Source organism: Vombatus ursinus, unplaced genomic scaffold (assembly GCF_900497805.2).
Source record: "Vombatus ursinus unplaced genomic scaffold, bare-nosed wombat genome assembly UNPS02014816.1, whole genome shotgun sequence".
Classification (NCBI taxonomy): Eukaryota; Metazoa; Chordata; class Mammalia; order Diprotodontia; family Vombatidae; genus Vombatus; species Vombatus ursinus.
In genome coordinates, this window is record NW_020954594.1 from 8731461 (window position 1) to 8759369 (window position 27909).

At 34.1% G+C, this 27909-nt stretch overlaps 1 protein-coding gene across 1 annotated transcript in view; it reads right to left on the reverse strand.

Annotated features, from left to right (window-relative positions):
* EPC2 (enhancer of polycomb homolog 2) overlaps nucleotides 1-27909 on the reverse strand; it is a 178572-nt gene that overhangs the window by 27899 nt on the left and 122764 nt on the right. Inside the window, exons 4-7 of the mRNA XM_027835591.1 lie at nucleotides 17126-17332; nucleotides 12624-12772; nucleotides 11021-11153; nucleotides 6978-7169 (exon numbers count right to left, since the gene is read on the reverse strand). Coding sequence (XP_027691392.1) covers nucleotides 6978-7169; nucleotides 11021-11153; nucleotides 12624-12772; nucleotides 17126-17332 — 681 coding nt within the window. The remainder of the gene's footprint in view (nucleotides 1-6977; nucleotides 7170-11020; nucleotides 11154-12623; nucleotides 12773-17125; nucleotides 17333-27909) is intronic.

Consider the following 27909-nt stretch of genomic DNA (forward strand, 5'->3'; position numbering starts at 1 on the left):
AATAATCTCTCCTTCAGGATCAGGAAATTTGCTTTGCTTGCTACTTTTACTTCTCTCATACTAACCTCTCTTCTCTCTATCCCCACCTATTTCCCTGTTGTGTTTGATGTATCTCTGTGGGTGTGTTCAACCATCCTTTGTTCAATTCATAGAGCTCCTTCGAACTGTTCAAATAAATTTACCTTTTGGAGATTCTCTAGTCTCTTGTATTTGTATTTCAAAATTCCTACTCACCTCAGGTCTTTTCACTGGAAATGCTTCAAAGTATTCTATTTCTTATTAAAGGTCAATTTTTCCCTTCTAGAATTATGCTCAGCTTTGCAGGGTAAATTATTCCTGGTTATAAGCCTTTTACTTTTGCTTTTTTTCAAATGTTGTATTCCAAGATCTCCTCTTGTTTTTAGTAGAAACTGTTAGGTCATGTATTATCCTGACTGTAATATCTTGGTACTTAAATTGCTTCTTCCTGGTGGCTTACAGTATTATTCTCTTTGATGTGGAAGTTTTGGATTTTGGCTATGGAATTCCTGGGATTATCATTCTGGAGTTCCATTCAGGAAGTGATTGGTGAAGTCTTTGTTTCCACTTTGCACTCTGGTGCTAAAAGATCTGGGCAATTTTAATTTATGATTTCTTTAAACAAAGTGTCTAGACTTTAAAAAAAAATCAATGCTTTCAAGGGAATTCAATGTGTCTCAAGTTATTTCTCCTTAACCTCTTTTCAACATCAGTTGTGTTTTCTATATCACAGCTTATATTTTCTAACTTTTTAATTCTTTTTATTCTGTTCTCTTTCTTTTTTTGACTTAGTTTTTTTTTTAATATATTTTCCTTTTACATCACCCATACTTCCTCTTATATACGCCTTCTAAGATGTTATCTCCATCTCCAGGAACAAAGAATTTTTTAATAAAAGGAAAAAATGAGGAAAAGAAAAAATTCAGCCAAACTGATCAATATACTTAAAATAATCTGAAATTATATGCAATGTTCCACACTCATCAGTTTTTCTGATTGCTCTTCTTTCACTTTTCTTTTTAAAAAAAAAATTCTTTGTGGTAAGAAATAGTACTCTGGAAGATAGAATAAAAAGAAGGACAAACATATAAATAAAATGCATACTTTAAAAAAAATGTTCCATACCCAGATACCTCTTTCCCCATAAACAAAGGAATAGGAGAAGTATTTTCTCATATCTCTTCTTCGGAGGTGAAGCTGGTTTTTTATTATTCGGCAACATTCATTTTCAATGGTTTGGCAGTCATTTTTTCCATTTACATTGTTGTAATCCTTGAGTATACTGTTTTCCTGCCTCTGATTGCTTCACTTTACATCAATTCATATCAGTCTTTCTATGCATCTCCGTAGAGTCATTTCTTGCAGCACAGTAACATTCCATTACACTCATGTACCATAATTTTTTTATCCGTTCCCCACTTGATGGACATGTAATATATTTTTTTTCTTTCCTTTTCTCTGCTACAAAAAGTGATGCTATGAATATTTTGGTGCCTGTGGAGTCTTTCTTTTTGTCAACGACTTCCTTGGGATTGTATATCCAAGGGTGCAAACTTTGGGTCAGAGAATACAGACATTTTAGCCACTTTAACTTCAAAATTCCAAACTGCTTTCCAACACAGTTACAAACACTGAGAGCTTCACCAACACACCAGTGTGCCCATCTTCCCATAAGCCTTCCACCATTGACTATTCCCATCCTTTGTCTTCATCATGAATTTGCTGAGTGTGAGGTGAAACCTGAAAAACTTGCATTTTTCTTATTACTAATGTCTTAGAGAATTCCTTCATATTATTAATAGCTTGCAACTCTTCTTTTGCTTAGCTTAATCATGTCTTTGATCATTTGTCTCATGACATAAGATCTTATTTCTATTAGTTGCTTCTACATTTTAGATACCAAATTCTTATCAGAAATATTGATAACAAGGATTTTTCCCCCAGTGAACAGCCCCCCTTCTTATCCTAGCTATATGCATTAATTCGGTTTGTGCAAAAAATTTTTCAATTTCACAGAATCAAAATGTTCAACTCTATCTTTTCATAATTGCTTCTATTACTTGTTTGGTTAAAAAAATTTATCTCCTACCCATAGATGTGAAAGGCATGTTATCTGTTTCTCTTCTAGTGATTTTAATGATATGATTTTTAATATTTAGGCTGTATATTCATTTTGAATTTATTATGGAATATAGCATAAGTTATTTGTCTAAGCCTAATTTCTTTCAAACTGCTTTCCAGTTTTCCTAGTAGTTCTTCTCAAATAAGTAGTTCCTTCCTAATTAGTTATTTCTGATTCTCACTTGTTTAATCTTTTTCATTAATCTACTTGATTTTTTAAACCAACCCTACTGCTACCGTGTTCTATAGTTTGAAGTCTCAAAGTGCTATTCCCTCTTCTTCCTACTCACTGATTCCCCCGATGGTCTAGATCTTTTGTTATTTCAGATGAAACATTATTATTTTATCTATCCCGGTAATGCATTCCTTCAGAACTTTGATTGGTATAGCATTAATTCTGTAAATTAACTTTGGTGATAGTCATTTTTATTATATTGGATATTCCTTTAGCTTTTTTTAAGTATTTTTTAAGGATCCTTTTGTAACTGAATATACACGTATGGAATATGTTTTAGTAGAATGACTACCAAATATTTTATGCATTGCATAGTTATTTTGAATGGGAATTTTTCTATTATTGCTTCTTAGACTGTTATTATATAAAAATGCTAGGTTTTGTGGGTTGCAAGCTATAAAACAAGTAGATTGCAACTTTGGCTAAAACTATTAATCACCTCAGTTTCTTTGCTTATTCCCTAGGACTTTCAAAACATATCTTATACCTTGATGTGATCAACGAAAGAAAGAATAATTTTGTTTACTATTTGCCAATCTTTATGCTTTTAATTTCTTCCTCTTCTCTTATACTGCCACTGTCAGCATTTTTAGAACAATATCAAACGACATCGGAGTGAAGGAGCATCATTGCTTTGTTCCTGTATTAACTAGAAAAGGTTCTAGCATATAACCATTGCACAAGATGTTTGCTTTTTTGAGACAGATACTTCTCATGTTATAAAAAAGGACTTCTCTACTTTTAATTTGTAAGATATTTAGAATAAATTAGCTCTTTTTCTTTTTTGTATAATAATGTTGAACCATTTACATCACCTTCTATAAATCTAACTTGGTCAAAATGAATGATTTCTTGAATAAATCACTGTAGTTTTGTTTCAAAAGATTTTATTTAAAATTGTAGGTATTAGGACTATATTTTGAGTAGCAATTGTTCTTTAAAAATGTGACATAATTCTCCTGTAAATTCAACCCTCCCCCTCTTCCCTTTCCATTTTGGTAGCTCCTTCAGAGATGGTTCTATTTCCTTTTCTGAAATTGCATTATTTAAGATCTCTCTTTGGTGTTCTTAGTTTGGGTGATTTATATTTGTGGATATAATCCTCTATTTCTTTTGTATTCTCAGTTTTGTTGTCATATAACTGTGCAAAACAGATTCTGCCTAAGTCTTTTTATTCTCATGCTTCCGTTGTGATTTCACCTTGTTTGGTTTTATTTTGTTGATCTGACTATTTTTCTACCCTCTTCTTTTTACTTAGATTAGTTAAAGGTTTATCAATTCGGTTAGTTTTTTTAAAGAACTACTTTTTAGTTTTATTGTCTTTTTGGTTTCAATTTATTTCTCCTCTAATTTTCAAGATTTCTCCTTTTATGCTTATTTTGGGCTTATTTCTTGGGCTTCTCATTTTTTTTTTTAATGTATAACTAATTCATTAATGCCACCTTTTCTATTTTGCTTATGTATATTTTTAGGCATATAATTTTCTTCTCAGGACTGCTTTGGATTTTGGAGTATTTTAGATCTACTATAATTCTTTATAGTCATCTGTAACTTCTTGTGTTACTCATCTCTTTAGCCTTAGTTCCCAAATCAGTGCTTTGAGTCAAGGCCTGGCTTTGCCCCTCTACTTTATTTCTGGGTGGAAGTGGTAGGCCCTGCTTCATTTAGTCTCAATTACTATACTGATCACTTCTTTGAGGTTCTAGAATGCTATATTTTTAGAGTTTTCCATAGCACCTTCAGACACAGTGGCCAGGGACCTTGGGGCTCCTCAATGCCATTCCTAGCCCCTTCCAAGGTCCCTGCTAAAGAGGATGAAGACCTTCTCCTCTTACTGCCTCCAGAAAGAAAGTAGGGTACAGAATTCTCTGACCATTCTCTGTTGCTGAGGGAGGCTATCATCTTGTTTGCCTGCTCTGGTGTTGGATTTTCAAGCAGCTCCTTTTCCTATCTCCTGTGGGGTTCTTGGTAACATTTTGTGAAGTTCTAGGGAGGAAGAAGTCTGTTACTGTAGTTGCTGATTGTATTTCTTGATCTTTACTTGGTCAGGTGGAATTTTTAGGTTTTTGATGGGATAGATATGTGGAAGTTAGGCTGGTAGCTATCTTAGCTGTAAGTTCTTAAGTTCCACTTCTCAGTTATTTTGTAAAAGGAATTCTTGGTCAGGTACAGGTTAGACTAGATGACTTCTAAGGTATCTTCCAATTCTGAGATTCTATGATTTGAAGAGCTAGAAAGCAAAGGGTTTCTCATGTAAATGAGGTGAGTCACTATGGATTATTAGGAAGGGTACCTTTCCTTTTAAGTTTATGTGTGTGTGTGCACGCGTGTGCGTGCGTGTGTGTGTGTGTGTGTGTCTGTCTGTCTGTCTTACTATATGTAGCAGCTCTCAACATGGAAAGATACTAAGAAGGTTAGTCTTTGTATTTCCCTGGGGCATGATTGTGGAAGAATCATTTGTCCTTTTTTCTCCTGGGCAAATAATCTAGGACTTTATATAAACAAGGATTTAGGGGGAACTGGCCAATGATGAGACAAATGCCAGAAAACATATACTTGTATGAAACTTCCTATTAAAGGTGTACCAAGGGTATACTTACTTAAGAAACTTAAGTCTCAAACAAGTGGTATATGGATAAATCACAAGGACATTTCTGAGTCCAACTGACTCTACAAATGCTTTCTTCCTCCCCCCCCCCCCCGCCCCCAGACCCAGGGATTTAAACTTAATGCTCTTCATTCCATAAATTTCAATTAGTGCTTTTGGTCAGGATCTCTCTATACCTTGGCCACTTTGTAAAAGAATGAAGTTTCATAGTTTTTCTCCTACTTGTCTGTTGTTGAAACATGCACACTAACCTTCTGAGGTTTTCTAACTACTTATAAGTTTCACCTCTACTAACAATGAAGAAATAGAAGATGGGGAAACAGATAAAAGCAAACAAGAAAAGGTTAAATGGGTGAAATGTGGGGAAGGAGGGGGCTGAGGCAGTGAAATTTGGTGAACAAATGTCCTTAAGCAAAATATCCATACCTTTTTATCATTTTAAAAGGTATAGCCACAACCATTTCTCCAGTCTTCCCAAAATTATGAAGGTTCATTTTTATTTGTCTTCATATATTGGCCCTTCTGGCATCTTAATAAAATTTTCATTGTATTTCTCTGACATAAAATTAAAATTATTAAAATAAATGGTTCTAGACTGGATTTTCTTTTTCAGTTGATTGCTCAAGAACATTGGTGAGCCTCCATTTCCTCATCCATAAAATGGAGGAGTTGGACTAGATGGCCTCTGAGGTCCATTCCAGTTTTAGATCTATCATCACATGAACTAAGCAGGACAGAAAAAGCCAAGACCGTCTAAGTTTATTTTCTGGTTCTTGAAAAGTTACATTTAAATCAGTATTTCATAAATTAAATTATTTTAAATATAATAACTACTTTTAAAACCTGAGCAATAGTTATAAAACAAAAATTTTGTAATATGAAAAATCATTTTAAAATTTTTATGCTCTTTAGAATTTTTTAACCTCGAAGAATTTTTAAAATATCAAGATTATTATCTGTGTCACAATCTGGTAGGCAAATTAATTTTGGCCAAAAATTCATTCTGTATTGTATTGGGAAGATACCTAGTCATTAATCTCAACTTTTCAAAAACATTACAGTATGACTTCATTACACAAAATCTGTCACCATTTTCTACAGGATTCCTATAAAGTTTTCCACCAAAATTCTAAAACTCTTGATTTATCAGGTAATAAAGTAGCACGTGGATATTCAGTGTGTTCACCACATGGGGTCCCACTAGACAAAAACCTGTAGTAAAACAATCTTCCTTGCTACAGTTTATTAGCAGGGAAGGAGGAAGCAGAGAAATTGTGATCCACATGTTAAATTTAGTATTCTCTAGTTCTGGATTGTTGAGTAAAGACTTTCCTTCATTCTGTTAAGAATCTTTTTCCTTTTCATTTCTAAATCTAACAGATGACTTAACAAGATCTCCCAATAATTCCTGCCTCTTCTGTCTTACATCAACTGGAAAAGGTAAATATGGTGACTTAAATATAACAAGATTCTCAAGCATTAAAATCTTTTAAAATATTATTTCATCAGCTCATATGAATAAAAATTAACTACTCAAAAACTAAATAATTTATGCTTCTCCATTGTTAATGTGTTTGTATTTAAAAAAAATGTCAGACTATTTGAAGGTAGAAAAAGGTGAAATGAAGCATAAATGGAGCCCAAACATGTGAGCAGTGAAATTAATGCAAGGAAGAGGAACTTTTAACTAATTTAGTAGACACATCTTCTATAATATATTAATTTTTAAAGTATATTTTTTGAAATAGCACTTTTTACAATGAATAAAACCATCAAAACTTTTAGCGAATTAATTTTACAATTGTACATTATGGCTGAAAGTTATACAGTAAACAAAGGAAATACTTTCTATAAATTCTATAAATGCCTTTTTATCCAAGAATTTGAATAACAATTTTTGGCCGAGCCAGAGGTTTTCTACTTATGCCAACTAGAAATTACAATAACGTTGACATCAGTGACTAGATCTTTTAAAATAAAGTGTAAATTAAGTACCTGTGGGAATTCATCCTCATCTGAGCTGTGGAAGTCATACTGTTTAATATCACTCTTATTGATCACAGGTAATGTCTCAGTAGTGGGCTGCTGAGGAGTTATCAAAGTCTCTGCTTTTGGCTTCTTTGGGTACTTCTTCTTTTGACGAACAACATCAGGTGCCTCTTCTTTTAAAGACGAATGATGAGGGTGCTGTTTGTTATAATTTTGCCCAAGATGAAAGGGAAAATGAAAATATTTTATAATTCAAAGAACCTAAGCTGCTCTATGAAAACCAAAAGTTTTATTTAGAAGTTATTTTATTTATTGTTTTGAATATGGACATGCCAGGAATCATTCTACTGTCATCTACTTCAAAGTATTTTATTTCCCATTAGCTACAATAAAAATCAATCATGGCACTTGAATTTATGTTTTATTGATGATAATAAACTAAAATTAATAATGTGACTTTGGGGATTATTCAAATGTTTATAGTCCAAACACTACAAAGATATTTGTATTATCTTTCTTTTTTTTCTTTCATTATGATAGATAGGCAATGAATAATGATAAATTTTAGTTCATATTATAAATGAGTAATTAGTTCAATTCAATTTATGAATCATTTGTATGCCTGTTTAGTAACTCGATTTATTTGAGAACAATTTTTTTAAAATAAGGTTGACTAATTTCAATGAAAATGAAGTTTCATTATTTTAAAATATATTTATATTCTTAATCATCTTCAAATACAAATCTACAAATCTTAAGCTGAAGGTGAAGTTATACACATGGAAAGGTAACATATTATAACTGCTTTAGAACCAAAGATATTTCATATTATAAAAATCAATTTAGCAAGATATAATGGGAATGAGAAGCAACAACAGAATAAGATAAAAACAATTTCTAAGAAACCACATACACACACACACACACACACACACACACACACACACGTCCAAAATGTGACAAAGAAGTTAATATACTTTCAAGTAATTAAATTTGATGTGATAGGCACAACCACATATATGGTATATGAGAAAGAGTAGGAAATCATTACCGCCAGCTATATCACCCTAAACAATAAAAATGTTGATTACAAATGAAGGAATACATACATACTCGCAAGATTCAACATACTCCAACTCTATACTGATTCAGGTTTATATTCTTACAGAAAGAACATGAAGATTTTAACAGTCAACACAAAAAAAAATTAGTACTGATGGTAGTTTTTGAGCTAAGAAATTAAACTTTTAAGTGCCCCTTTCAGATTTACAGAAAGATGTGAACAACTATTATAAATGATGTACAAGCATTGCATGAGATGCTATCAATCAATAAGCAACAAATATTTATGAAGTACCTACTATGCTCCAGGTCTGTTAGAAGTGGTGCCTCAATGGAGGGAGTACCCATATATTAATGAGATCATACCTCCAGCAAAGTGACCGCTCTCATTATCCTAGGATAACTATTAAGCCAGACTAGTTGCACTATAAAGAATGCTGATTTATTGCATTACTTGCACTAATGCAAGTCCAAAAAACAAGTCTGTTGCACTGGCAAATGTTCTCTACTTATAGATAATGTAGAAGGCATTCTGCTTGGAGACAAGGAAATACACTACATGAGCTCTACTTGAGATGTCAGTTTATGTTGCCATGATAACCAGTAAAATATTTTACTATTAGTAGTGAAATAAATTAGACTGCTAGTCTTCCTTCACTGACAGAAAAAGCAAAAGAAGAAATTTAATGATTAACAGACTTTTAAAGGACAATTTTTAAATTATATCAATTATTACCAAAAATTTAAATTTTTCCTGTAATTTACTTTCTGTAACAGAACTCTTAGTGACATACTCTACTTTTAAAAAGGGTTAAAGCATCTTCCTGAAGTTTATACAAGTCTTGAGTATACCTGAAAATTGAGTTAAAGAAAGTATCTCTAAAAGATAGGTAGGAAACTAAAGATGAAAAACTGTGTGTGTGTGTGTGTGTGTGTGTGTGTGTGTGTGTGTGAGAGAGAGAGAGACAGAGAGAGAGAGATATCAACATCTTACCTTTACATTCTTCCTTGATAAAAATAAAAGTTATAGAACTATTAGTATAAAATATTTTGCTTCTAATCTTCAATCTGAAGAAAAATATTCTAAGGTAAGAATAAGAATTTATTCCCTATAATAGAAATACAACATGAAGAGTAGTACCAACAATATAGTACTCTTGGCTCGCATGGATGCGTAACACAAAGAGAAACAGTGTGGCAGGTGAATAGTAGTTAAATGACATGGGTTTTAATTCCAGCTTGAAACAAGTCACTTAACTTTTCTAAGCCTCAGCTTAGTCATCTGTTAGATGAGAGTACTGAACTAGAATTAACTATAAGAACCCTTCTAGTACTAAGATACTATATAATCTAAATTTATAGCTGCCCTTTTTTTTTTAGTAGGCATTATCTAAAATTCAGGTCCAATAAAGTCAAGACCTCCATCAATTTATGACTTGTGAACTGATTTCTTATTAAGTGCCACTGAATAATCACTGAACAGGGATGGGAAGGGATTTAACATTCAGGCATCTCTAACAACACTAGAGTTCTGTGATCATACACATTTTTATTTGTTAACTAAAACAAGAAGCACCTTTCCCCCACCTAGGCATACACCTTGATCTTTTTCTTCTTGGTTGCAAAATTCTTTTTTGTCCTTGCTGAAGGGAAGAGTATTCCTGCTTGAGGCTATAGTTGTCCTTTGGCTTTCACAGACCTTTATAACCAGGACTCCTCCTACCTTTCCAGTCTTCTTACACTTTGTCACTTCCACATGCTCTGCCATCCACTGAAACTGGAATCCTTGATTTTTCTCACTCAAGACATTCCCTGTCCAACTTGGCTTTTTCATCCACTGGATGTCCCCCACCATGATTCTCCCTACCTCACCTCTACCTCCTGATTTTCCTGGCTTCCTTCAAGTCTCAGCTAAAATCTTTTCTCTAATAAACCTTTTCTTTTCATCTTTAATCACAGTACCTTCCTTCTGTTGACTGTCTCCAATTTATCTTGTACATAGCTTATTTGTAGACAGTTGTTTGCATACTGTTTCCCCTGTACTTAGAATGTCGTGGCAAGGACTGTCTTTTGCCTTTCTTTTTTAATCTGTGTTTACCATAGTGCCTGGCATGTAGAAGGTGCTTACTAAATGCTCTTTATCTTGAATTGGCTTTATTGTTTTGTCACTTCAGAAATGCACCCACAACAAATGAGGGTTTACTAATACAGCATTTCTAAAATAGATAACTAACATTTTAAACATGTAGACATTATTTTCAACTATAATTCCTAGGGTTTTGGTAGAACCAAAGAATGGAGCTAATCTTAATTTCAACCATTCTTCAGGTCACATAATGGGTCGGTAATTCAATTCCTGAAACCTTAATATTATAAAGTTTTTCTATGTAACTAGCTGAAGTATTTTATGTACTTGAGCAAATATATTTTTTAATAAAAGCTCCCTAAAATAAGAAAGTCATTCAAACAATCAATAAGCATTTATCAAGTACCTAATATGCACCAGGCACTGTGCTAAGTGAATATAAATAACATGGAATGAAATGAATCCATAACCCAATCTTAATGCATTTTGAATGGTGACACACATCTAAGTAAGCAATGAATAAATATAACCACAGAAGCTTAGTGTGAGAAAAGGAACTTTAAAATTCAACTAATCCAATCCCTTTGTTTTATCAATGAGAAAACTGAGGCACAGAGAGGTTAAGTGACTTGCCTAAAGTCATACAGCCTAAGTAGAACATAAATGGTGATGATAATAATAAGAAATAGTCATTTTGATGTTCATCTTTTAAAATTTGCCACAATTAACAAAGAACACTACAAAATTTAGTGATTATAAACACATTATAGTTACTTAAAAGGATACATTCAAAAACTCAATTTATTTTTCAATTTATACTTACAGACTTAAGTACTGCAATCAACACTTACTTGACTCTGGTCAAATTAATCAGATGTAATTCTCTTCAAAAGCTATTTACCTTAGTTTTACATTCTTGGACTTTGTGATGATTTCCATTATGAAGAGCTGCTGGAGTGGCATATATTTCTTTTTCTGGTCTATTAATTTTCACTTCATTAAGGATTTCACCACCATAGTCTCCCAAATGATATCTTTAAAATATGATAACAAGCAATGCTGTGTATTATATACAAACACAATTACAATAGAACCTCAGTTGGCCAGAACCAACCAAATGTATCAAGAAAGTTTTCTTTATATCCCATTTTTAAAGCAAAAGAAAATAACTTTATATTAGAGGCTTAGTGAAAAAAACAAAACAAAAACAAAACATTTGTCATGGCATGATTAATATACATACAGTCAACTTCTAAACTTTCTACACTTTACATGGCGAAGTGATATTCAGAATGCGCCCCCTGAGGTACTGAAATCATCATTTATTAAGCATCAATTAAGAAGAACACTAAAGCAGAAAAGAAAATTAATCTATCTTAGAAACAGTTTCATCCAGTAAAGCTGAAATAAAAGACTTTTCTGCTTAATCAAATATAAAATGAAACTAATGTAAGACTTAATTTTTCTTAAATTCTGGTTAAGCTTTTAGTTTATGTGTACTGACAATATTATAAAAATATTGATCAGTATCACCAAAGTACATTTCAAGTTCATTTTAATCTGTATGAAAACAAAGACCTACAAATTTGAATTTTAAAAAATATACAATATTTTATCATTTTTAATAATATTTACACTTACTAAAGTGTTACTCTAATGCTACACCACAGCACAGAGGTGACCCTGGTTCATGAAATCTATGCCAGTGGAACACAAACTTTGACAGGTTTTACTATGATAAGAAACATTAGAGTAAGGGTATAATGGGCTATATATGTTAGTTTTCTAAGGACCAGCTTAGTTAATTCTGGAAAAGCTCAAATCAGGGATTTGAGTAAAGGTCTTCTGATAGACTGAATATCAAATTTTCTATGTACCAGGTAGCTTAGCTACTTTTAGAAAAAAGCTCATTCTCACAGTGTTTAATTTCACAGCTACAGTAATTCTTTTTCTTTTTTGGTTAGGCAGTAGGGTTAAGTGACTTGCCCAGGGTCACACAGCTACTAAGTGTTATATGTCTGAGTCCGGATTTCAACGCAGGTCCTCCTGAATCCAGGGCCGGTGCTCTATCCACTGTGCTACCCAGCTGCCCCCCAGCTACAGTAATTCTTAAAGATGATATACTAAGTTATACAAGAGTTTCAATAGTACTCATAATGGCAAAAATATGTTGAAATACTAGAAAATACTAAAGTGATAAAGTGCTATTCCAATTTCTTATTATTATGGCATGGAGTGAACCATGCATTCTTGAAGGCTTTCACAAGGTTTGATATGACTTACCAAGCTTGAGAGGCATAGTTAAATTTAAAAAGGCTTACAACTAGAATAGTAGCCATAACTTAAAAACATAGTCTATTAGAATAGTTTATGATCTATATCTATAGAGGACATACACATGCCAATGAAAACAAACTCTTGATGCACTGAAGAAATGATTTTTAAAAACTCATGACACAAATGCTCATCTAGCTATCAGTGGAATAAAACAGTATTAGAGTTACCTTTTTTCAACAACTTCTAATGTTAAGTGCAATAATTCCCGTTTTGTTTTTTCTCTTCTCTTAATCATTTCCAAAATAGTTATGGCTCTGCTAAATTCTCGTCTTAATTTCAACATTTTTTCATATGAGGCTTCATCATTTTTGCGATTCTATTGAAAAATGACAATTTTAAGATTATAATTGACAACAAAATGCTATTTTTCAATCTTAGCACGAGACAATAACCACAATGAGTCGAAACTATTACTACTATAATTACTACTACTGAAACTGACTGAAAGACTTCTGTGAATAAAGTCAATAAATCAAAAAATGTCACTTAATTTTAATAAAGTATGTAAAGACCAAATATCTAAAAATAATCAGAAATGGAACATTTCCTCTCACTGTAATTTGGGATAAAAGAAAGGTAAATAAAACTGTAAATAGTGAATAAGCTTTACCCAAATGATACTAACAAAGGAAAGTAAAAAATTAAATGTTTAATTATTAATATCTTAATTAGTGTTATGAATTTGAACTAATGGGAGTAGGTGAATAACTGACAATGACATGGTGATAGTAAAAATTTTGAATTTCAGATTCTTTTATAAGAACCAATACATTTTCAAGTATTTGTAGGAATTCAAAATTACCGCTAAAAATAGTTACAGGTAGAAGTCAAATAGGTACTGGTACCCACATGGGCCCAAATATAGGCCATTCATTGCCCCTAAATTTGGCATCAGCAAAAAAAATCTAAATTCAACATATAATCACACTTTTAATACCCTTGAAAGAAAACTTGTCACTTTAGACAAAACCTCAAGAGTTAGGAGTAGAACCATAGCATGTTTTGGTAATTTTTCCAATATTCTAAATGTCTTTTAAACTTCCCTAGCCTTACCCATGACACATTTCAAATAGAATAGATAAGTCTAAAGATGACATACTATAGGCATAATGCAAAGCAAACAGTACTGCCTAAGCAGATAAGGAAGAAAGTGATAATAAAGATGAATAAAGTATCTTTATTTGAATTGAAAGGTTTAAAATAAAAATATTCATAATAATTATTTTCAATATAGTAACAGCATAATTATTTTTGTGTTATGCACCTATGTATTATTTTCCTTTAAAGAAGTCTCATTTTAGGAATATGCTCTTTATTCAGGGATAATCTATAATTAAACTAATGCGGCCATTAGCACTATTTGTAAATTAAAAAGTAATCAATCGTGCTAAATCTAAAAGTTTTGCTCATCCATTCATCTACTTTGTATAAAACTCTATGGTACTACTCTGAAGTTCCACTGCACATTTATCAGATCAGCAAAGATGAGAAAACAAGAAAATTTGTTCAAAAGGACAGGAAAAGACAAACATAGTAATGCACCGTTGGTGGAGTTGTGAATAGGCCCAGACATTTTGGAAAGCAATTTGGAATCATGTTCCAAAACTCATTAAACTATGCATAGCCTTAAGACTTATTGAGACCAATACTAGGTCTATATCCCCAAACATAGATTCTTATAGACAAAAAACCCATATATATGAAAACATAGTAGCTCTTTTTGTTATATCAAAAACCAAGAAAAAAAAAAAGGAAGTGCCTGTCAATTAGGTAATGGTTGGAGAAAGTATGATATATGAATATAACAGAATAGTATTATGCATAAAAAATAAAGAGACGGTTTAAGATAAACCTGGGAAGATTTCCATGAACTGATGCAGAAGAAAGTAAGTAGTAATCCAGGAAAACAATTTATACAGTAACAACATTGTAATGAAAAATAACTTTGAAAATTAAGAACTCTGATCAGTGCAATGACTAGTTATGACTCTAGAGGATCAATCATGAAGCACCGTAACTCATTTCATGCCAGATATCCGTAAGGCAAGAAGCATTTATCAAGCACCATACTATGTGTCTGAGCTAAGTATTAGGTGCTTTCAATGGCCTCACAGGCTAATGGAGGAAATAACATTAAAACAACTAAGTACAAACAAGTTATATAATAGAACAAATGGGGGTGCTCTGAGAAGGAAGGCATTAAGATTAAGGAGGAAGAGAACAGATTCTTACAGAAGGTGGGATTTTATCTGAGACTTGAAGGAAGTCAAGGAAGCAAGGAGGTAGAGATGAAGGTTGAATATTCCAGGCATGGAAGACAGACAATGAAAATGCCTGAGGTCTGGAGATGGAGTGTCTTAGAGAAATAGGAAGGAGACAAATGTCCTTGGATTGAAGAGGAGGTTGAGGGAAATAAAATTCACTAAGACTAGAAAGTTAGGAGAGGGCCAGACAGTAGGCTTTGAATGCCAAACAGAGGGTTTTTTATTTTATCCTCAAGGTGGCAAGAAGCCCCTTAAAGTTTGCTTAATAGGGAAGAGGGTGGGGGGAGAAATGAAATGATCAGAACTGTGCTTTAGAAAGATTAATCTGATAAATGAGTGGAGAATGGACAGGAGTACGGAGAGACCTGTTGCAGGGAGACCAACCAGTAGACTGTTACAATAGCCCATGTGAGGTGATGAGGGCCTATACCAGGTTGGTGGCAGCATCAGAGAGAAGGGACATATATGAGAGATGTTACAATGGTAAAACTGACAGGCACTGGCAACAGATTAGAAATAGAGGGTGAGAGAGAATAAAGAGTCAAGGATTACACCTAGGTTAGGAACCTGGGTGACTGGGTAGTGCCCTCAACAATAATAGGGAAGTCTGGAAGGGGAAGTGTTTGACAGGAAAAGATGAGTTCAGTTTTGGACATGTTGAGTTTAAGATGTTTACAGAACAAACCAATTTGAGGTGCCTAATAGGCTTTTGGAGATGAGAGTCTGGAGGTTAGGACACAGGTTAAGGTTAGATAGATAGTTTTGTGAATCATCAGCATAGAGATAACTCAATCTATGGAAGCTAATGAAATTAGCAAGTGAAACAGCATAAAGTGAGAAAAGGATACTCGCTTTTAACTGGTATGACCTGGACAAAGATCCAGCAAAGGAAGACTGAGAAAGAGTGATCAAATTGGTAGGAAAAGAACTAGGATGGAAGATTAATAAACCCAAGATGAAGAATAAAATATATATTTTTAGGCATGGCAAATATATGTATTTCCCTACTTGTTTGATACAATGATTGTGCTTTTCTATATGAGAATAAGGAGTTTCAGGAAAAATCTATCAATCTATATGTGAAGGTTTGGCATCCCAGCGGTTAATAAATAAAATACAATACTTGCTGTATCTTCTGAAAAAAAACTTAAAGTATATCAAGCAAATTCTTAAAATAACATTTAAATCAAATTTTTTAACCCAAAATTTCAAAAAATCCGAACAAATATATCAGCTTTTTTTTTTTTTAAACCCCAAGAGACTTCTCCTTTCTCCCTTTAGACCTCTGTGTTTCTAAGTAAAACCTAGAACTAACTTTCAGGAATTACTCAAATAGGTATTAATAATCATTCCAAAAAAAAAAAAAGAGAGAGAGAAAACAGTGTTTACAGTACATTCAGAGCACTGCACTTTATTAGATAACATGAATTAAAGTAGGAATAAAAGATGGATCTTGTCCTGGAAGAGCTGACAGTTTAGCTGATGAGACAGGATACTTAAGAAAAAAAATAACAGGGCAGTTTACACTCAGTAACAAACATATGCTAACATTAATATGAAGGGGTAATTACTGTGAGTTGTCTCTGTCTGGGAATGGCTCATAGAGGAAGGAGGTATGAGGTGGGTTAGGTCTTGAATCAATGTGCCAAGTACTGTGCTAAGCACTTTATAAACAAATATTTTCTCATTTAAATCTCACAACAACCCTAGGAGGCTATTATTATCCCCATTTCAGTTAAGGAAAATGAATCAGACAAGAAGTTAAGTGGCTTATGCAGGCTTACATAGCTAGTAAGTATCTGAGGCTGGATCTGAACTCAGATCTTTCTGACAGCTCAGCACTATATCACTGTCTTTAAATGTCTTTAACTCTGACGTTTCATTTATAATTTTCCCAACTATGGACAATGGTAGAGCATGGGTTTATGTAATTAATGCTAATAAGAACATGAAAACTGTGGCTAATTGCATTTTTTATTAAATCTTTGAAATCAATCATTCCACCTAAACCTTCAAAACAAAAGAAAGGTGAAAAAAGTCTTTCCAAATCAATTCATGCTCCAAAGCCGTTCGTCTTTTTGAAACTGAAAATGTTCTTCACTTCTGACCAACTGAGATGAAAAATTTATATTTATTAGAATAGTCTAGACAGGGAGTAAAGTTCACACAAGACCTCCACAATTGGTCAATGTAAAGTACAAGCTGAAAATGAGACACGTTTACTCAAAAACTACTGAAAAAGAGAATTTCAAATAAAGTTAAACTGTTTTTCTTTAAGAGTATTAAATCAACCTCTAAATTATGTTCAAATTATTCAAAACCATTTAAGTTATTAGCAATAGAAAAGTCAAATTTGTCCTAAACACCATTATGCTAAATGCACTTAAATCCAAATTACAAATTACCTTTCGAGTCTGCATTTTCTCTGTCCTTCTCCGAAAAGCAACATAGGGGTCATTGTTGGTGGAGCCATCTCTTTTTTCTTGTTTTATCTGAGGAATGAGGGATGGCCCTCTGCAGTTTTTACGTTTCCTTACCCAGTAGTCATATACAGCCTTAATAAGGTAATCATCTTCATTCAGCAGAAGTTTTGCCTCTTGGAGTGTTACAAGCTAAATGAAAAATATAAAATGCCATCAGTGAGTGACAATATTTGAAAACAGAAAAGAAAAAATGCTAATAAGATTAAACATTTATATTTTCACTTAAACTGAATAGTTAAACTACCGCCACTAAAAATTAAAATGACACATTAAAACTCAAGAATGTAAATATTAGTTTTAATATTATGATAGCTCTTCTCACACCACTTAAGAGACTCTGTCAAAGGTAAAAAAAAATTGTTTTGAACCTATTATTCTATCCCTAAACAAGACAAACTAACATGGCAACAAAAGTGCTAAATCTATTTATTTGTTTTGAAACTGATGAAATAAGGAAAAATCTGAGTACATATTATATGATCATTTATAATATTAGGTTTTTAAGTTTCCTATTTTATCAATTGCTTTATCAAAGTACAGTGGATTCTATGATCACAAGCATGAAATTGCAAGTGGCTCTGACAATTCTTTTGCACAGCATCTGCTTATCAATCACTAGTACTCCGGTGGTACTTTCTGATTTTTCTGCTTTCTTGAGGAAATCAGACATAAATTTCATGGGGCCAAATGGCAACAGATCACAGGCTAAAATGAATGTATATTCCTTTAAAAATTATTTACAGACAACTTTCAGAATAGCTGAAAAATAAAGTATGAACCACTACTCTTACACTAGAATGTATTAGCTGTACAGGTATTAACACCTTGGTATCACATGAATAAAAAAAATAGGATAATAAACAGATGTTAAATAGTTCATTTTCTCATGTTTGCTTACTAAATACATCAATCATAGTTGTGCACATTAATAGAGGATAACAATGGCATAAATTGAGTGTAATATCTTTATCATTCACACTTGACAATATTTATTTTAAGTAAATATTTATTAAGTATTAAATTTATTAAGTAAATATTAGTCTCACTTTCTGGGAAATCATAGTATATATAAACAAAACATGAAACCACACTGCCTTGACATTACTTAGAAAAATCTAGCAAATTTATGTAAATTTTCATCCTTTCTTTCTGTTTTTAACTTCATCAACTCTAATCTGGCCTTTTCTCTAACTCACAGATTTCCTAAGGCAAGAAAAAGAAGTAGGTGTATTAGCTGCAAATATTTAACTTGAATTCAAAGAGGAAGAAGCAGAAAAGGGAATAGAAAGGGTAACCCACAGGATATTAATATCAACACTATCAGAGTTCTGACAATTTTAAGGACTTAAAAAAATAAGATTTCTCACCTAGAAAGAATAATATATGTGCAGAGACTCACAAAACTCTTTTCTCTGGTCATCATTTTTGAGTATTTTTTAATGAAGATTTTAAATCAACTATAAAAATAAACACATTTCCTACTGTTTTGATGGGCAAAATGTTTTATGTCTGACTAAATGGGCTCCCCTCACACTCCAAAAAAGTACTTTCCAGTAACTATACGAATCAAAGTCAGTTTTCCTGGAAAATTCATGAGACTCAAGGCAATGACACATTCCAACTGGTAGTTCTACATTTCTCTGGGGATTATTTAAAGACCAAACTGAGGGAAGGTTTTACATACTTGTTATTACATTTTGTACTCTTGTAGCTATCTATAAGAAATGCAGGCATCTTTTTTCCTTTAGAAATAAATTTTATACTATTTTGTAAAATATAAATCTAGTTGTCTGATTTCATTTGCGCACATGTGCGCACATGCATAGACACAAACACATACACACACACACACTCTTGAAAAATGGCTGTAGGAACAAATAAAGAGGCTCGTTATTATACCAATTTTAACTTCAAAATCTATTATATTTTAATGATACTGCTTTATACAGAAACTCAATATGCAAAATATTAACAATAACTTAAAAGGCAAATTTGTGAATATTCAAAATATGATGAATAAGCACTTCAAAATCCTACTTTGATAGTTGAGACTACTGAGGACTATTAGAAGGTACATATTAATAAGCAAATAAATATGGAGAATTAACTAAGAGACTCATTTAATTCTAAGACTTTAATTTTATATTTCTAGCCATATATTTTAGAACATTTTCAAACAATTTATAGACATGTTAGGCATTTAATATAGTAATAATAATAACGAAACTTAAGTTACAAGCAAATTACAGGCTGCATAATTGTCATTTAGTCAATAAACATTAATAAATATTTTATCAGAAACTGTGCCAAGTGGTGGGGATACAAAAAAAGGCAAATGACAGTCTTTGCCCTTGAGAAGCTCACAATCCAATGTGGGAGACAACATGCAAACAACTACATACAAAAAGATATGTACAGGATAAAGAGGAAATAATTAACACAGAAAATGAGACTACAATTAAGAGAGATTAGAAAAGGCTTCCTTCAAAAGGTGGAATTTTAGCTGGCAGTTAAAGGAAAGCAGGGAAACAAGGAAGGAGAAATGAGAAAGGAAAGTATTACCAACTTCAGGGATACAGAGATAGAATGTTTAGAGCCAAGAAATGAAGTTTCCTGTGCAAGGAACAGAAAGAAAACCAGTGTCTCTGCATCAACGAATGTGTGGTGAATGAAGTACAAGGTATAAGAAGACTGGAAAAGTATTAACTATAAATGTAAATTGCTGGTAGCAATTTCATGAAAGAGTTGAAATTGTAGCAGGATTCTGTTTTGTGTTTAATTTCAAACAAACCTAGTAGATCTTATGTGTGACTAGAAATAGCCTTGTTCCCAAAATCATGAACAACTCCTGACATACCTGGTCAAATTTTTTCATAATTTTCTTCAATAAAATAAATTTCCTTAGTGGAATAGAGAGAAGATCAGAATAGAAGAAAAGAAAAAAAACTACACTGACCTCACATAAGTATCAGGAACCTGTGCTATAACAAACTGTATGATGTGGCTAGATATCTAGAACTCTTCTGTAGTAGCAAGCTGTGTACATCTGAAACAAACTACCAAAAAACCCTAACACTCCCAAATTCAATTTGGCCTCCCACTTCTCCCTGGAATGAGATTATGAACTTACAACAAATCAAAATACAAATAAAACCATTATTTCATCTTTCATTATCTAACATGCTTCTTTTGAAATTTCAATATCTTACTTTCTCCTTAGACCCAAACAAAAAAAGGCCAAGATCCTGTGACCAACAGCCCTGGGAATATCAAGGCCCTCCCCATATCAATGGGGAGAATTCAGCTTTAGACCTGAATCCTCAAGACATTATTAAAGAGGGTAACCCTTGTGAAAAAAGTAATTAAACATCCCCACAACCACCAATACAATCCACTAATCAACTTCAAACAATGGGTAGGTAAGCCCAAGAACTGTGGGAACAACAGGACCACCAACACTCAAAGTACTACTTTTTGGTAGGCCATCATGGAAGGAAACAATGCATGTGGAGAGATAACCTGGCTACAACCTCCCCAGAAGTCATAAATATTAACCATCTAGAAAATAAAATTCTCACAACCAAAGTCCTCAGAATTGTCAAATGATTCCACGCCAGCAAAAGATAATGGTTTCGTCAACTGAAATGACCCTAAAGATAAATTAACATTTGCTATGTACCCTGAGGATGCTGAGGCCTTTCCATATGACTTGAAGCAAAAACCTCCTATACATACCGTATGGGAACTCTTTAAGAGCGAGTATTGTCTTGCTTTTCTATTTGTATCACCAGGACTAAGTACAATTCTTTGTACATGATAAGCACTTAATAATGCTTTTTTTCATTCACTCATTCATTCTCTTCTGATGAATCTGGACTAATCTGAGAAAATATTATTGTTCTATCATGGAGCCATTAGAAAGTAAGATTGTATTCGCCTCTTTTTTTCCTTAGATATTATCTGTAATTTTCTGATAAAATTTTTGTTGTTCAGTCATGTCCAACTCTTCATGATCCTATTTGGAGTTTTCTTAGCTAAGATAATGGAATGGTTTGCCATTTCCTTCTCCAGCTCATTTTACAGATGAGGAAACTGAGGTAAACAGTGGTTAAGTGACTTGCTCAGGGTAAAACAGATAATAAGTGCCTATGCCCAGATTCGAACTCAGAAAAATGATCTTTCTGACTCCAGGCCTGGAACTCTATCCACTGGACCACCTAGATGACTATAAGCAACAGGTTATTATTGTTCAGTCTTTTTTCAGTTGTGTGCAACTCTTTTTTACTTCATTTGGAGTTTTCTTAGCAAAGATACTAGAGTAGTTTGCCATTTCCTTCTCCAGCTCATTTTAGAGGTGAAGAAAATAGGATTAAGTGACTTGCCCGGGGTCAATTAGCTAGTAAATATCTGAGGCTGAATTTGAACTTAGGTCTTCCTGACTCTAGGCCTGGTGCTCTATCCACTGTGCCACCTAGCTGCCCAATAAAACTACAAATAACCGAAAGAGTAATGGAAAATTCTACTAGATTAAGTCAAATAAAAGAATAGATTTTGTTAAAGTTCTATATTCTTTGCTCTCACTTGTTTTCAATCTCTTGCTGTCTACTGGCCCCTTCCCTACTGCCTATAAACATGCCCATGTCTTCCCCATCCTAAAAAAAAACAACAAAAAATCCTCACTTGATCCTTTTATCCATGCTATCATACTACATCTCTTCTGCCCTTTGTATCTAAACTCCTTTAGAAGGCCATCAACAACAGGTGACTCCACTTACTCTCTTAACTCCCTACAATCTGGTTTCTTCCATAATCATTTAAAATTGCTCTCTCCAAAGTTATTAAAGCTCTCCTAATTGCCAAATCCAATGCCTCTCCTTAATACTCATTCTTCTTGCCTCTCTGCAGCCTTTGATACTGTTGATCACCTTCTTCTTCTTGTTTGTTTGTTTGTTTTAGAGAGGCAATCGGGGTTAAGTGACTTGCCCAAGGTCACACAGCTCGTACAAGTGTTTCATCTGAGGTCACATTTGAACTCAGGTCCTCCTGACTTCAGGGCCAGTGCTCTATCCACTGCACCACCTAGCTGCCCCCACCTTCTTCTTCTTGATACTCTCTTCTCTCTAGGTTTTTGGGACACCACTCTCTGCTGGTTCTCATCCTATTTATATGATCTGCTCTTTCTTAATCTTCTTTGCTGGATCCAGGTCACATCCCACTAACCAAGGGTATCCCACAGGGTTCTGTCCTGAGCTCTCATCTCTTCTCACTTTATACTATTTCATCTGGTAAACTTATCAGCTCCCATGAAAGATTATCATCTCTATGCTAATGATTCTCAAATCTACTTATCCGATGCTAACCTCTGTCCTGATTGTGGATCTAACATCTCCAATTGTCTTTCAGACATCTTGAACTGGATGTCCAGTGGATATCTTAAACACAGCATGTCGAAAATGGAACTTGTTATCTTTCCACATAAACACCCACCCCCTCCAAACTTCCCTCCCAGGCTCCCAACTTGGATATCATCCTCAATCAATCAATCTCTCTCTCTCTCTCTGTCACCATCACCACCACCACCACACCACCCCAGCCAACCCATTGCCAAGGCTTCTCAAATCCTCCTTTACAGCATCTCTTGAATATGTGTCCTCCTCTCCTCTGATATTACCAAAATGTTGGTATAGGCCCTTATTATCTCCAGCCTGGAAGAGTGAAACAGCCTGCTGGCTGGTCTCCCTGTCACAAGTTTCTCTTCACTCCATTCCATTCTCCACTGAGTCACCAAAATGATTTTCAAGAAGCAGCAATCCAACCAAATTATCCCCATACTCAACTCCAGTGAACCTCTAGGACCAAATATAAAAATCTGTGTTTGGTGTTCAAATCCCTTCTTAACCCAACACCTTCACTCTACCTTTCTAGTCTTCTTATACCTTATACTTCACTACAAATTCCTCAGTCCAGTGACAACAGCCTGCTGTTCCATAAACAAGATACTTCATCTCTTTGCTCTGGGCATTTTCTCTAGCTGTCCCCAAGGCTGAAAAGCTTTCCCTTCTCATCTCTGCCTCCTAGCTTCCTTCAAGTTTCAGCTAAAATTCCACCTTTTACAGGAAACTTCCAGACCTCTCTTAATTCTAGTCCTTTCCATCTGTTAGTTATTTAGTATTGATCCTGTATATTCCTTATTTATATATATTTGTTTGCTTGTTATCTCCCCCATTGAATTGTGAGCTCATCAAGGATAAAGACTTCTTTTGCCTTTCCTTTTATCCCAAGAACTTAGCACAATGCCTGACACACAGTAGGTGCTTAATAATCTGACTGATCAAACCTTTTAGTTTACCTCTTCATGTAATTGGTAATATAGACAATAAGCATTTATTAAGTGCCTACTATACACCAGGCACTGTGCTAACTAACCACTGGAGACACAAAGAAAAATGCAAAGACAGTCCCTGCTCTTAAGGAGCTCACAGTCTAATGATCAAGAAGAGCTAGCATGAATTGAAAAGAAGGTGAGTCAGTTATGTAGTGTTATATAGTAGAATAAGAAATAGCCAGTAGCCCAAATGCTATAGCTATGACCAGGATATTTAAAGAACCAAAGGAAGGCCTCCAGTGTATTTGACATATGCAAGATTTCTGAACAGGGAATTCCTCAGGATAAGACAGTAAAGGATGCCTGGGATTTATCTACATTTGATGGAAAGGAAACCACAGATGGATCAAAATTATGTAAATCTTATGTTTAAGTAGGAAGCTGAATAGGTTAACACAAGTTTGGGATAAACATATCTGTTAAGCAAGGGTTCTTAACCTTTTCTGTATCATGAAAGCCCTTTAGCAGTCTGGTGAAGCTTATGGCCCCCTTCTCAAAATAATGCTTCTAAAAGCATAAAAAATACAAAAGAAACCAATTATACTGAAATATAGTTAGCAAACTTAAAAAAAAAAAGTTCATAGACACTAGGGCAAGAACCTCTGCTCCAAAATCAGACTACATGGACTCAAGGCTAATCATTCTCATCATGTACTGGTCCCTTAGATTCCCTGTTCCTCAATTTCTTTATTTGTAAAATGAGGGAACTGATTAGATGGAATCCCTTCTATCTCTAGACCAATGACCGTACGATTTTGTTCATTAAAAAATATCCTGTATAATGTCACTTCTCCCTTAGATTATTCCAAAAGCTTCCTATAACAGGTCTCTCTGCCTCAAGCTTCTCACCACTCCAATACATCCTACTACTGCTGAAGTAACTTTCCTTAAGTAAAGATGTGATTATGTTAGACTCAATCAACTCCAGTGGTTTTTTATTACCTCTAGAATAAAATATCAAATTTCTCTATTTATCTTTTAAACCTTTCATAGAACCTGGAGTCATCCTATCTTTCTAGTCTCATTGGATGTTATTCCTTCTTCCATGCTCTGCATTCTAGCCAAACTGGCCTTCTCTCTGGTCCTCACACACAATTCTCCATCTCCTCCATCCCCATTACCAAAATGCAATCCTCCTTACCTTCCATCTTTTAAAGAAGTGGTTCAAACAACATCTTCTGCATGAAACCTTTGATGATCTCTCCAACTGCTAGTGCCTTCCCTTTCAAACTACCTTGTATAACTTTCCCAGGTTCCTGATGCCATGGTCTTCTTTGAGAACGAAGGACAAACAATAACAACAACCTTGTGTAACTACTTTCCATGTATTGATTATCTTTCTCTTTAGAATGTAAGCTTCTTGTAAGCAGGGATTTAATTCTTTGTTATTACATGCATCCTCAGCATGTAGCACATTGCCTGGCACACAGTAGGCACTTTTAAACTGTTTGGTGTTGTTGTTCCACAGGGTTGTTGACCACAGGGTGATGTCTTGATTGGCTCATGAAATGGATTTAAATGAGGTAGAACTGCACGAAGTCATCAGCCTTACTCTCTCTCCCAGAGTCAATGAAGTCCAGTGGTAAGACAAAAGTCAAGACAACTGGTAATGGCCAGGATGCAGTAGATGACCTTGGCATCACTGATGTCTGACTAAGCCCTGAGTCCTCCACAGTGCCTGCTTCAGTATCCTTTATGGCCATCGGAACAAATTGTTCTCATCTACGCATTCTACTGGGGGATGTCTTCACATACTTGGGGTAGACATTTTCCTAACTCCCCAATGGGTTTGAGGCCTGTTGGTTACCCTCAACCTGGTTTAGCCCTTCTGCTGATATGATTTTACTAGGGTGTGGCCACTGCACATGCTAGAGCTTCTTGGAGCCACAGGTGAGAAGAAAGTTGGGTGAGAAGTAGACGCCAAAGGTGGATGAGCAGCTCTGAAAAGGGCTCAGCAAGCCCTCATGCCAGAGGTGCTAGTCCTAATGGCTAACAGATATGCAGGATTAAATAAGATTCAATGTTTTGTCAACAATACACAATACTCCATTATATTTTAGTTTACTGTGCTCAAGATAAAATCTATGTGGTAAGTGAAAGTGAGGTACCAAAGCATTTGCTCCTCAAAGATAAAATTCCCTCTTTTAGGAAGCTCACCAGAAATTTTTACCTCTCTTTTTCAAGGTTTATGCCTCGTCTTATGGAAATGAATCATAAAAGACCAAAGATATGAACAAGCACACTTGGTACAAACTCTGTATTTTACAAGAAATAGCTTCCCCTTGGAACCTTTCCCTACAGTTATTTTCCATGTATTCTGCATTTATCTTTTATTTACATGTTGTCTCCCTCATTAAAATATTAGCTTCCTGAGGGCAGCAGGTTGCTTTTTTTTTTCTCTGTTTTGTGTAAAACTCTTCCTCACTTAAATCCAATTCGTGTATAAGTCAAGACATCACTGTGATGTCACTGGTCCTCTTGAAAAATGAAGGACGAACAACAAACAACCAACAAATCTCTTAGCACAAAGCATCAACATAGTTCATGGTACACAGTAAAAGTTTAATAAATGTTTATTGATTGGTTAAAATGCAAGCTATTAACAAACATTTAGAAATACTCCAAATCACAAATAACAAAAGAAATGCAAATTAAAATAACTTAGGTTCCACCTAATACTATCAGATCAGTAATGATGACAAAAGATAGAAACAGCAATTGGAAGAGGGGCTGTGAAACAACACAAACACTCATGTAGAGCTTTTAGCTTGTTCAACCATTCTGGAAAACAATTTGGAATTTTACTGAAAAAGACACAATTTTGTAAGTAAAGGGATACCACTACAGACATATGTGTAGGCCATTCCTCAATTGATATGTGGCCAAAAGATATGAACAAATAGTTCTCAAAAGAGGAACTGCAAACTAAACAACTATATGAAAGAATGCTCCAAATCACTAATAATAAGAGAAATAAAAACAAAAACCAAACCCTGAAGTTTCACCTCACATACAGCAAATTGGCAATACTGACAAAAAATGAAGATACTACAGGGGTTGGTGAAGGACAGGAACACTAAGACATTGTGGGTAGAACTGTGGATTAGTACAACCATTCTGGAAAGCAATTTGGAATTATGCTAAGCAAATGACAAAAATATCCGTACGTCCCTACGACCAAGAGACTATACTTCTAAGCTTTTACTCAAAAAAGGTCAATAACAAAAAGAAAGGCCTCATATACAACAAAAAACTTATAGCAGCACTTTTTGTGATAACAAAGAACTGGAAACCAACTAGACTGCTATCAACTGGAGAATGACTAAACTAATTCAGAAATGTCATTATCTATTGTTGTCACTCCATCATGTGACCTCATGGGTTGATTTGAGGTTTTTTGTTTGTTTGTTTTTAGGCAAAGACACTAGAGTAGTTTGCATTTCCTTCTCCATTGCGTTCCCATTTTACAAATGAGAAACTGAAGCAGACAGGGGTCAAATGACTTGCCCAGGGTCACACAGCTAAAATTTTCTGAGGCTGGATATGATCCCAGTGGATGTTTCTATATCTCCAGGCCCAGTGCTCTACCCACTGCACCATCTTGCTACCCTAATGGTCTATTACTGTGCTATTAAAAATAATTAAAAGAAGAATCTTGAAAAGCATAGAAAGACATGTGAATTCATGCAAATTAAAGTAGAACTAGAAAAACAATTTGCTTTATTTCAACATGGTAATTAGAAAAAACAAAACAAACAAATGCTGCAAAATTACAAGGACTATCTTGGACCCAAAGAACAGATATAAGAAACCATCTTCTCTCACTTCTTTGCAGTGTTGATGCACCGTGGGCCACTTTTCTGAACTGACTTCCAGATTTTTCAAGTCTCTTCAAGTTTTGAGCCCCCAAACTGAACCTAATAAAAGTGCTGAATATGAATGAAAAATGTCTATAGAACTAACTCTTAATTTAATATTATGCCTATCTTTCTAGTCATAATACTTATGGTTAAATAAAACTTATCTCTTCTACCATTCCTAAATTATTTCCCACTATACATAAATGCATATACAGTCCCCAGGTTTATATTTATGCATATATTTTCTTGCCCTGACCATACTTGTCCTGTATTTGTATATATCAAATCTAAGTATTACTATGTGCTAGGTATTGTAATGACGATATGAAGACAAAAGCAAAATGGTTTTTGTCCTCAAGGAACTTAACATTCTAATAGGGAAGTTGACAAATACAAAAACAGGTATATATTAAACACACACACAAAAAGACACAAGATCACATGTGGAGGAGGACACTAGC